This window comes from Cibotium barometz, chromosome 63, assembly GCF_041138505.1.
Source record: "Cibotium barometz isolate CiBa-2024 chromosome 63, ASM4113850v1, whole genome shotgun sequence".
Classification (NCBI taxonomy): Eukaryota; Viridiplantae; Streptophyta; class Polypodiopsida; order Cyatheales; family Cibotiaceae; genus Cibotium; species Cibotium barometz.
The window spans coordinates 9,326,626-9,339,306 of NC_141108.1; the positions used below are offsets into that span (position 1 = coordinate 9,326,626).

The 12,681-nt window shown below is 37.7% G+C and overlaps 1 protein-coding gene across 2 annotated transcripts; it reads right to left on the reverse strand.

Moving 5' to 3' along the window:
- Nucleotides 1–7,594: 7,594 nt before the first annotated feature.
- LOC147603649 (uncharacterized) lies at nt 7,595–12,107 on the reverse strand. 2 transcript variants are annotated; one of them, XM_086796294.1, is made up of 4 exons: nt 11,594–12,101; nt 9,442–11,470; nt 8,847–8,996; nt 7,595–8,047 (listed from the first exon to the last, which is right to left on the reverse strand). In XM_086796294.1, the coding sequence occupies exons 1-4, from the start codon at nt 11,734–11,736 to the stop codon at nt 7,817–7,819; spliced, it is 2,553 nt and encodes an 850-aa protein (XP_086652420.1). In that variant the 5' UTR covers nt 11,737–12,101; the 3' UTR covers nt 7,595–7,816. The 2 variants fall into 2 exon arrangements, with proteins under 2 accessions (XP_086652420.1, XP_086652421.1); XM_086796295.1 differs by lacking the exon at nt 7,595–8,047 and having other exon boundaries at nt 8,856–8,985; nt 11,594–12,107.
- Nucleotides 12,108–12,681: the final 574 nt, after the last annotated feature.

Below are 12,681 nucleotides of genomic sequence, written 5' to 3' on the forward strand. Positions count from 1 at the left end.
AAGTAACAGATGCTACCCTAACAGAATTTGCTACAAACACAAACAAACTTTATGTTTTGATTTCACCTGAATGTAACATCTGGCATTGTCACTTTGCATTCAATGGAATCTTCTATAGAGGTCCTCTTTACATCTCATCCCTCGCCCAAAAATTGGTTCATCCAATCATTATCAAGGGACCTCGCTTCATATGTTAACTTTGTTTTCTTGGCACCCTCACATGATTCAAACATCTGTGTAAAGGTGCTAAATGGTATAAACCAACTCAAATGGACGTCCTTAGAACCTGTTGTGATGGTTTCATTACTACATGCATATCTGTTCTTATCTTATTCTTGTATACTGCAATGATGTCTGTGCAATAACAAACCCATTTGATCTTATGGATGCTTATGAATAATCAAAACAGTTTCACATTATATGCCATTAAGCATAAGCAAAACGGTCTTATGAAAAATCAGGATTCCCCAATTATCATTAGTTGTGTTGTGTTCTCTTCCTCATGATACAAAAACACCTTGCAAACATCCAAGTATTTTTATTATTATATTGTGAGAATAATGATCATTAAATAAGCCTTCAACCTTTGAATGCTCCCAATCCTTTCTTATGGTCCATATTCTTGTGGTGACCCTTTGTAAGTTAATATGGCAATGGTTCACCCTTCCTTCGGATCCTTTGAGCAAAATCAGGATTGCCATCTTTCATGTCAAGTTGTAGGCTATTTTTCCATTTGTGCTTTGATTGTGTCTCTCATATTATTATTGTTCATACCATATGAATTTTGTGGAGCAGTATGGGAATCTTTGTCCCAATACCTTATGGTTGAGGTACTCTTTACTCATGAGAATCTACATGGGTTTCTATTTTCTCAAATTTGTACATATTTATTAGTATTATATATACAAATATGTTCCTTGTGTCTAACCCATGATGAAAATACACTGTAGATGACACAAGTGGTAAGAGAGATGATTGCTACATGCATGTGCATGTGTATGTGTAAGGCATAAACTATCCATGTTATAGATCAACCATGCACATGTCCTTAACATGGAAACTACCCAAATTAAGAGACTATCTAGTGTCCCAATTTCTAATTGTTAAAATTCAACCTACCTAGAAATCATAGGTAGTAAAATCCACAATTTTATGATTCATTTTCAACTCTAGCCCTTAATGAAGAGGGGATTTCCTTATATTCCCATGTGCAAGTGATTGCCTGTTAATTCTTGACAAGAGGTTTGGTTAAGATGCCCACTATCTATTTCTAGATTAGGCATGCAATCTGCTTTCATCATTCTCCCAGATAAAACAATGTTTTAGTTTATAATCAGATAACTTTGACCAATTTTTCACTAGGCCAATAAACATCTATGTAATTATTTTTTTAACGATGTATTTACGTACAAATGTGCCTAGACTAATACTTTTTAGTAAAAGTTAATAGAGAATAAGCAATGTAAAAATTGATAGACTAATACTTATTAGTAAAAGTTGATAGAATAAACAATGTAATAGAAACCAAGGTATAAGTTAACTAAGGGTTCTAAGACCATTTCTAAGGAGACCTTAAGTTCTTCATTGACTTTGTAAAAAGGTCAATTTTGGCTACATATGAGCTACATACTAATGTACTTTTACATGCTTAAGGTTAAAATGAGAGTGCATTCCTTCTTTCCCTCTTGTTGTATGAATCACATTTGTGGTAATTTTATAAATTCAAAGGTTCCATGGCGTTTATAAGTATATGATCTATTTAGTGATGTATTTTTTGTGTGTTTTATTAAATGAAAGCATCTATGGCTATGATATTGAAATTTATGCATAATTGGAAAGAAAGCTAACATAGATCTTCCTTGAATCCTTAAGAAATAAAGCTTCCCTCTCACTTAAAAACCTCTATGTTAAAGTGGAATTAGACCTAGGGATAGGAAATAAGTGGACCTTGTGAGTAGTATAGATTATCATAGGGAGTGGTGGATAGATAAATATACATAAATATTTTCTAGTTGAAACACCCAATAAGGGAAATTTTTCTTGTTTTTCTCATTATTGTGAGTAATGGGATGAGATTATGTGGTTGAAGGCGCTTGTCATGCTTGGGTTGTGACAACATCATTGGAGGAAAAATGGTTTTTATATGACCTTCCACAAAACTAATTCTTAGGTTACCTTTGGACTTTTTAGCAACCTTTCAAAATCCTCCTTTTGTAGACCTTCCACCATTACCCAATATTGTACCTTTCCTTTTTCCTCAAATCAAATAATTTTATCTAGGCTCACAACTAATTAGTGGAAGCATTATGAAAGAAATTATGTAATAGTTTAAGGGGGTGGTTTTAATGTTTGCATATGTAATATCTTAAGGGGGGTGTTTTTTATGTGTGTCAATGGAAATTAGATACATGTCAAATTAAATCAATTTTATTTAGGATCATTGGTAATGAGTGGAAGCATTGTGAAAGAAATTATGTAATACCTTAAGGGGGTGCTTTGGATATGTAATAGCTCAAGGGTGTTTTTTTATACGTGTCTATGGAAATTTAGATACATGTTAGATTAGAAAGATGTACATAGAGATAGTCATAAGGCCCTAAGTCATGACTCAAATGTTTATGAATAAATACAAATAAGTATTTTTCTCAAAAAGGCCACTTAAAATAAAGCATAAAAACTTTAAAGTAGAGTATAATATTGACAAAATACCTTACATTATGTGAGGAATTACATTGATTTATAGAGTCCAAAAGAATAAAATTTCCCACACTTTTCTCTACTTCCCCACAACTCTCTTACACAACTCATGCATGTATTTTTATTTTGAAAAAAAATATATACTTTTGTCACTGAGTGGACTTTTCTAACCTTTGGAACCTTGCACCCTTAAAAGACCTTACAAGAACTTTTGCACATAGACCAATATATACTATCCTCCTTGTCCAAACTAGGATTACATATCATCATTAATTATAACACCCCCATCCCCTTTGATATAGTAATCCTAGAGGCTCTATGACACAAGTTCTATGATAATTACATTTTGATGGGGCCTCCAATTCCTTACAAAGAATTTCTTACAAAGCAACAAATAAACCTTGGCATACTAGTAAAGCTATAAGATTTTGAGTATCATAAATTGAATAATAATTGATCTTGTCCTATAATTCCAAGAGTATACAAAGGTTTTTCCTTTTCCTCAAGTTTGGCTATCATTCATTTCTCACACATTATTCAATTCTTCACCCCATTTTCACAGAATTCCTCATGTACTTTAGTGGCTTGACTTATCTTATCCATGAGCATCGATCGGTAATCTCCATAGAGTGTCATTACACCTAAAACTATAGTGCTTTTGGTTCATCCATTTCCTAAAATGCAAACCTTTTGTCTACACCCCAAAATCTAAACTATTTGTGCTTGATGATGCACTTTCATAATTGTCACGCAACAAAGGTTCCATTTCCTAAGATGCAAACCTTTTGTCTACCCCCTAATATCTAAACTATTTGTGCTTGATGATGCACTTTCATAATCGTTAACAAAGGTTCCAACACCTATCACGTATAAATACTATAGTTGATGGACCTAGTTCTGTTACGTCCATTCATGTGTATATTGTTCCTCTTGTTGACACCACATCAATGTAGCAAGCACATGCATCCAATTCTCACTAAAATGTAGAGGAGGGAGAGGCATGTATATCATATGCTATTCTCAATTACCTACATATATTCATTATGGTGGATTGGAAGCTTGGCATTAGTTTCATCACTTTCGTAGTAATGACGACCTAATTGGTTCACCAAATTTGAATAAATTGAGGAACAATACCATCCTCCCTTGTTGGAGTGGAACTTCAATAACAAGCTGAGGTATGTGCCTTTCATGGTTAGCTACCTTCTACCTACTCCTTAACATTTTCCCACATAATATAGGGGAGCTTCGTAGAATTTTCCTTATTGGCGATTTTTATCTATGATGAAAGGAATGACATAAGAGTGGCTACATCCCATAGTCTCCTAGTGGTTTCCTATTTCTGAGGAAATGAATGACATAAGTCTGGCTACATCCCATGGTCTCTTAGTGGTTTCCTATTCTTGATGAAAGGAATGACATAAGACTGGCTACATCTCATGGTCTCCTAGTGGTTTCCTATTCCATGCTAGGGTTTTCCATGTAATCCTTTGCATGGAAACTCATCTTGGGGAAGGGACCTCATCTTCATGTGCAAGCATTCATGTCATGAGATCATCCCCCGAGTCATAGTGAAAGATAATCTCTTCCTCTTGGATTTTTTCAAGGATTAGCTCAAGAACATTTAATCCCCCTTTCCTTCCTAATTTTATAGTGTATATCCATTAGCTTGTTAGTCTTTAGTCTTTCCTCATGTTTATCTTGACACTTTCCATATTTATCTTGACACTTTTCAACTAGGGATTTTGTTGTTTCAAGCTTTTGAATTTCTCTCATTGGATTTTGGGCATTTGTTGATTCCTCGAGGAGCTATAGGTCTGTCATTGAAATATTGATCATGTTTGTTAGGATCTTTTGCCATCATTTTTTGTAACAAATCCTCTTTTTGACCTCATTCCTATGGTTCCTTCATTTGAACCATTATTCACCCTTACCCATTTTCTTAACCCACCTCCTTCGATCTGGTTTAAAGGTTGAAATCAATGAATGTATCTATGTTATCTTTATTCTATGTCAAGAATGAGCATAAGTTGAAACATTTGTTAGGGCCATTATCCATCTAGGTTGTAGACTAATCATGCAAAGTCTTGTGCTAGAGGATTGGTAGAAATGGACACCTCTCCACTTGATTTGTACATGTAGCCTTTAATTAGATGATCCACCCCACAGTTTGAATATGAAGAAGCCTTCGGAAGTTGAACTAGCATAACCACTTTAAGTGGCCATTTTGCTATTTGGTGGGGTACTTTAATGGAAGCATTGACCTCCTAAAAGTTGAGTTAATAATGGAATCATTGGAATGGAGCCCTCCTAACAATTGAGTTAATGTCTTGTCACTTCCTCTAGACAGTGGTTTGAAACACTAGTGCCTACATAGATTGTTGCATAACAACATAAAATAGTGGCACAATATCGTCTGGCTCCTCATAATAGTCATTGTTCAACTTTGACTCACAACGTATTCTAATGGTTTCTCGATTGACTGGTGTTAGCTTAGGTGGAGGTGTTTGTGATGGTAAAACTACTATAGGTATGTCGAGTTATGGACATGTTCCACTAGGCTTCATTTGTCATCACCACTTTGTGCAAAACTTGGAACGAACACATTTTTAAGTATAGTGAAATTGAGTTTGTCCTTAATCTTTAACCTTCTATACCGTTGGTGAGATTGAAAACTAACATTAGGGAAAAGAACGAATTACAATAAAGTCATCTATTGGCCCACATGTTTCACATGTCGACTCAAACATTTCTATGTATTCGATTTGGTCTCTATCAACCATAAATCTTTGCATCAATGTAACACTGTGATATGGCTTTGTTTGTGATTGTCTTAGTGCATGGGATATTCCCAATTTTCTACTGGAATTTAGTTGAGTTTCAAGTTCATAGTCTCTTATTATATCACCATTCATCATTGACTCTTCGTCACACATCAAGCCTTGTTGGACTTAAGCAATTGTCCTCATAGTTGCATCTCTGTAATTACTTCCAATAATGCTTCTCCAATCCTAAATAATATTGGATTACAATCCTCTTTTTAATTTTCTCCTCAATTTCTTGAAGTGTCTCTCCATGGATTCCTCCCTATTGGTTTCAATAGATTCTTGTCCTCTCATTAGGGGAAATTCAGGCTCCAAATGGGCAATGGGCCCTTTTAGAGCCCATTAAAATAATATAAGGCTAGCCAATGAGAGTGCTTAGATTCTAGATCAATGTAACATATGAATCTTTTTTGTCAGAGTGGTCCCCACAATTTTGAGCTCAGAAAAGAGGAATAAAATATACTGACATAAAACTCAAAAATACAAGATTGCCAGGTCTGAATACCACATACCAAAATGTATGTCAGAAGGAATATGAGGAAAAGGGGCCAGACTGATTGAAAGCTAGTATGCTTAAAGACTTTCTCCACAATTTGAACTTATTCCTCTTCATTTCCTGCCTCTCTTACAACGCCACTTATTTCTGCCATATCTGCTTCATCTCTTCTTCTTCTTCTTCTCTCAGCCTCTTTTTTATTCCATCTTAATAATCTGGTAAACTTCATTAAGCTATGTGTGCTAATCATGATTTCTATTTTGTTTGTTATGTTTGTTAATCTTCTTGACCATGATGTCATTTATGAAAACTTGCAGGGTTATTTGTCAACTCGACTGTGTAAGGTTCACAACATGTCTTTAAAGTTTTATTTTCATTATTTAGATTGTTGAGCTCAACAAAATGGTAATAATGTTCTCTTTTTCCTTTGTAAATGAGCTCTAGGAGAAAACACATCTATGGCATTAAAAGTGTGGAGCTTTTCAACAAGAAGGATGCTAACGTGGCAGCTGGATTCCTTAGCAGTTCAGGAAGTCAGACTAGATCATGATGAGACCCAGCACTCGAGGAGCATTCAAGGTAAAACAAAAAGACATTGGTGATCCTAAGAAGCATCGGAAAGGTAGGCTTGTGGAGTTTTGCAGACGGACAAATGGTGCAATCGAGGTCCTTATGTAGCATGTTTATATGCACACGAACATAGTGCTACATCACCACAATAAAAGTACAAGATCTAAGTCAAATAGTAAGATTCAATAAGTAGCCTTTGTTTTCGATGTTCAATACCTAATTGTTTTATGCTTTATAGCTAAGCATTAAAAGTTTCTTGTAGCTTTATGAGTCCATCGAATGTGGAGGAGTGGTAGAATGTAGATTGCATCAATGGAAGAATCAATACCTTCCATATAGAGATAGGCACATTACTATATGATAACCCACTCAACCATTTAGCAGCACATGGAATCTTCTTTTATACTTCCATGTATGTTTTGGCTAATGCAAATGATACTGTTAGTAGATTGGAGTCTATCCCACTATCACCATTGTCTAGCCATTACTTCTTAATGACACATAATGTGAAACTATTTTAACATGAAACTTAAAGCATGAAGGTTTTTTAACCATGCCAATAGAACATAAATTGTGATGTATGGTATTTTTTTGTCTAAATTTAAAACTACTTGAACATAAATCGTGAAGATTTTTTAACCATGTCATTACACATAAATTGTAATGCATATGTTAAATTTATCTTAATTGAAAAAAATAATTGTACACATATAGTAATGCATATTGTGATGTATGGTATTTTTTCGTCTAAAGTAAAAACTACTTTAACATGAAACTTGAAGGTTTTTAATGTCATTACACATAAATTGTAATGCATATGTTAAATTTATCTGAATTGAAAAAAAATAATTATACACATATAGTAATGCATATTGTAAATGCATTACTATAGTACTATCATATAGTAAATTTATCTAAATTGAAAAAAATAATTGTACACATATAGTAAATTTATCTGAATTGAAAAAAATTAATAGTAGCTTAAGAATTTGTATACATGTGAAAGTGTACTTTCATTTAATGTCAAGAGTTTAGAGAAAAGTACAAAATATTTTGTTTGTGAAAATGAGTAGCTAGTACCTTCCTAACATCTCTACATTTTTGTGTCTTCTAATATACAAGAAGGCTTTGGACTCTAGAAAATCTCCCAAAATGGAAAAATTGCATACACAAGAAAGAGAGATCAAGAGGTAAAAAGGTAGAGTATGTTGAATGATGAAAACAAAAATTATTCACTACCATCATGAAGAGCTCCACGAAGGATCGAGAGTTGGCCCTCCTTCACCATCACATCTTCATCGAGTTTCTCCACTTTTCTACTGAGTCGATCAACTTGAGCACTTAGCCGGATGGCCTCTCGCCCCATGTAGTCTGCCTCTTTTTGCATAGAATCCCTTTGCTCTCTTACTCGCCCCAATTCCTCATGGACCCCTCCAAGCTCTTGATCCTTACCTACAAGCTACACTCAATGACCACCACAATAACATTTTATCACTCACTTCCCTAAAACAAAAAATGAAACGATGCTTTCATATTTCAACGCTTCAAGGAACAAGGAATAAGTTACTTTAAGGTTATCATGAAATGCATTGCATTTGTATCCTTCAAGCTTGTGGTGCACATACATGCGCTCATGAATAAGCACACATATGAAGGCAAAGTGTGCATACATGCATAATGTGCAATGCACATGGTTAAGACAATAAAACACAAGCATCAACACACATGTATTTTGAGGTAGAAAATCCCAACCTTTGACTAGATTCTACATGCAAGTAAATATCTCAAGCCATTCTTAACAAAAGCTTTCCCAAATTAGTGTGTGATTGCTATCCTAAAAAATGATTTATTTGATGTGTGAATGCTATCTTTAAAAAATCATTTATTCACAAGAAACCCAATTTCGAGGAGAAAAGACGAGGAGAAAACAGGATAGAAATTGGGGCCTCTGAATGTCACCATAGGTAATGCAATTAGGATCATCCTTGTACAAAGAGGGGAGGGACATCAACATTATGTCACCCATTACATCTACCCACCTATTACATCTATCCACCATGATACCCACTTACCATTACTTAGAGACATTGCATTCATGTATATTTTATTTTCACCAAGCCAAGGGTATCAAATGCCACAACGCCATGACTTTTACAAGCTAGCTCACATGATTTCACGCACATAAGCCTAGGCTATCTTGTTGTTTAGTGAATTATTTGATTGGTAGTGCTAGTGAGAGTGTAATAAGACAAAATCACCTGGCTCTCAAGCTCGTGAACTCTTCGATTGGTCAAGGACAGTGCGTTGTGAAGATTGTCAGATTCTTGTTGAAGCCTAGCTCGAGTTTGGGAGAGCTGTCTAACCTCTTCTCGAAGCTTCTCAAGCTCCTCAACCTCCCTACAAGATGGCTAACATGCAAAGCCACAAGTGAGCTTATTGAATGTATAAACTTTTTGCAATAAGAAAGAAATTTGGGGGGGGGGAGAGAGAGAGAGAGAGAGAGAGAGAGAAGTCATTACATACTACACATATTTGGTTTTAAAAATAAGGCCATTACACATTATCCACACCTAGAGTGAATGTCTAGCAATGGGTATAAACATATTGGGCGCTTTAGACGATCGCGCCATGATGGTCAAGATAATCATATGGTTGACTTATTGGCCGTCCAAAGGCCATGCTCAATGGATGGGCGGGCGTCCAAGTGTGTAAAGGCCTTAACAAAGGGAGGAGAGGATTAAGAGAGAGAAATGTACCTCTAACCACCTTTACACACTTGGGCGCCCACCACCAATGAATGTGGTGTGAAGGCCCTAACAAGGGAAGAGGGGCTTAAGAGAGAGAGAAACGTACCTCTAAACCGGTACACCTTAAATCGTCTGCTTCGCTTAATCTAGGATTATTAGTCACATTAATGCTCTCATCTTCTGCCTTATTATGAGCTTTACCCAATAACACTAGTGCCATGTTGTTGCTGCTCAAATCAAGCTCTGCTTTCCTCTCCATCACGGCATCAATCTCCTCTGATTTCATCACATTGCCACCATTAAGCCCTGGATTAGTGCTGTAATTAGGCTTACCCACCTTCTGATGATCCTCAAAATCATCATTGTAGTCAGCCATTCTGATGGCTGCACCCCCTAACTTTCTCATGATGGTGCCCAGTCTCTCAATGAGGCTTGCATTCTCCCTTTTAGCAGCCAGGGCCTCTCCCTTGTAAGCCTCCACTTCCTTCCTCAAGCCTTGTTCTATGCCAGTAAGCCTCACTAGCTCCCTCTGGAGCTTGATGAAGAACTCCCCTTTGCCCAATTGGGCATTGTTGGCCTGCTCCCCTAGTGCAAATCTGAGCCCTTGGATGGTCTTCTCCTGCTCTTTGCACAGCTTTTGCACCTTCCCCACAGCCTTCTGCTTCTCCACCAACTCCTTCTCCTTGTGCCTGTACTTCCTTGCCAGTGTGGTGCACTCTTCCTCTGACAACTTGGCCATGGAACCTTCCAGAACCTTCTCAGATGACCTTGCCATGGAATCTTCTAGAGCTTTCTGGAGCTTCAACACTTCTTGCACTGAATCATCTGCCTTGTTCTTCAAGCTTTTGATGGTCTTTTGGCACTCTTGGACCTCCTCCACCAATGCATTCTTCTTTGTTGTCAAGGAGGAGATCTCCTTGTGGAGCTCCACCTTCTCCTCTGCTATCTCCTTCAACCTCTCACTCAGCCTCTTCTCTTTGGATCTAGCCTTCTCAAACTTAGAAACCCACTGTGATTCACTCTCCTCCATGTCCTCCTGCAACCTGTTTTTGAACTCCACCCTTTCCCTCTCCATCATCCTCACCTTTCCCTCCATTTCAACCCTGGCCCTCTTCACTGCCTCCTCTGCTCTCACCCTCTCGGAAAGCCGCCCCCGCAGCTCCGCCGCCATCTGAAGGGCCAGCTCTCTCTTGTCCTCTATGTGTTTTCTGAACTCTTTCCTTAACACATCAATGTGTATCTCTAATGTATCATATTCACATTCTCCATCCTCAACTAAGGTCCTTATCAGCACATCAGAAAGCTCATTGCCTGTGCCCAACATGGCTGCCTGCTCTTCTAATTCCCTTGCTCTTACTTCAAGTGGGTCAGCCACTTCATAGTAGCTAATCTTCTCAAAAGTAGGATTAACACTAACCTCCATTTCTAACATAGGATTAATAACCCTATTATCACGCGGTTCACAATCTTGGTAGATGGTAGTGTAATAGTCCTCTTCAATAGATGGTCTAGGAGGGGAAGCTAAATTACCATTGCCATTGCCATTAACCTTTGATACATGCCCATTAAGCTTATCAACCTTCGGGTTAACACTGTCATTAACCTTAGGATTAGCATTTGCATTAACCTTTGAGTTGATGGAGGCCTTTTTGCCTTTGTGGGTCTCTATTACACTCTTTTCTGTCTCTCCGTGTGAGCTTCTATCCTTTGTCAAGGCTTTAACTAGCTTCTCTGCAACCACCTTAGCATTCAAGTACTTGAAAGCAGCCTTGGTTTTGCCACCAGCTGGGCTCTGCTGCCTTGCAGGTTTATTTATACCCTTAGAAGAAAGCTCCTGTGAGAGCCCCATTGAAATGCTAACACTAGAATCCATGGATGAGTTCAGATTAGGGGGCCTTAACAGAGAAGAATGGCTATCATCTCTCCAATCCAAAGGGAGCCCATCTGTAGAAGAAGCATTAAACCTAGCAGAAGAGCTTAGAATTCTCATTGAATTAACCCTTCGACTAGAAGATTCGTTTTCATTAGATCTTGCAGAAGGCCTTGGCTTAGGGGCGCTCGAGTTTCTGAAAGCTTTAGAGTTGCGCTGCCCTCCACAATGATAGTAGTCTGCAGTTGTGTCCACCGCTGTGTTGCTGCAACATTGCGCCATTAACCCACAATGCAAACACACACTTTGGGTTCTCAGCTCCTAATCACCATGTAATTATATTGCCAAATCCAATCCATGATTAAGTAGCGATTGAGGGTCTACTTACTTGAAGCCTTTGATGGGTAGTAAGTGCTCCGCCAATCCTTTGATTTGGAGCCTGTCTTGCACTACATCATTGCTCTGAGGCTTTTCAAGGTTGAAGACGGGAAAGCCAGCAGATGATCCTCGATGCGAATTATAATGCGCCATTGTTGTGTTATGCTTGCCTTGACATTTGGGTTTATCACAAAAAGCGCTTGATTAAGAGTAATGGGTTTACTGTTGTTAGATTGTCTGGGTTGTTTAGAGGGCTGAATTGGATCAAAATGGAGGGAACGAGAAGTGGGTTTTGCAGTTCAAATCACCGTGTTGATGGGTTTTTGAAGGGATTTAAGGATATCAAGACGCTGAGCAAGATAATTTCGTCTTAATCATACTAATGATCATCTAATTCTTGCAGAAAACAGACATGGCGATCAAAGGTTAGCCCACTCTGAGCTATTGGGATTGAGATAGAAAGGGGGAAGTGAACCGTCAAGGAGATGCTTGCAAAGCATAGTGCTTTTAAGGGGGGTGGAATTGTGTGATGGCCGGCAGTTGTGAAGAGTTGGGCGATCGTCCCAACGTGCAAAAGGCTTGGGCAAATTGTGGGGTTGTAAGGCAGGAAATGCGGATTAAGTGGTAGAACGTGCAATTTAGAAAACGTCATGTTGATTCCACTTCATCACGTTTGCATGCCCGTTTCAATTGAGCCCAAAGCCAAAAAAAAAAAAAATCTAGATTTTGGGCCCCCTAGTGTAGCAGTTAGAATGGAGTTCAAGAGTGCGAGAGTCCCCAACGGGCTCGAATCTCCCCTGTACGAGCGATGGCACTTGTGTATGTGGGCGATAACATGTGTACTTTCTATTTTCAAGTTAAAAAAAATCTAAATTTTAGAACTAAAATTTTCAAAAATTTCAACCATTACTTTGAAGGTTAGCCAAAATTTTCAACCACAAAATTCCAACCAGTATTTTTCAATCTTAGCCTTGAAAAAATTACTAATGGGCATTTTTTTGCTAACACTGCCTTGGGGAAAGACCTAACTTAAGGGGCCTTACATATTTGGGCCCATCCATCGAGAGTCCCCCCAACGGGCTCTTACTTGTGTTAAAA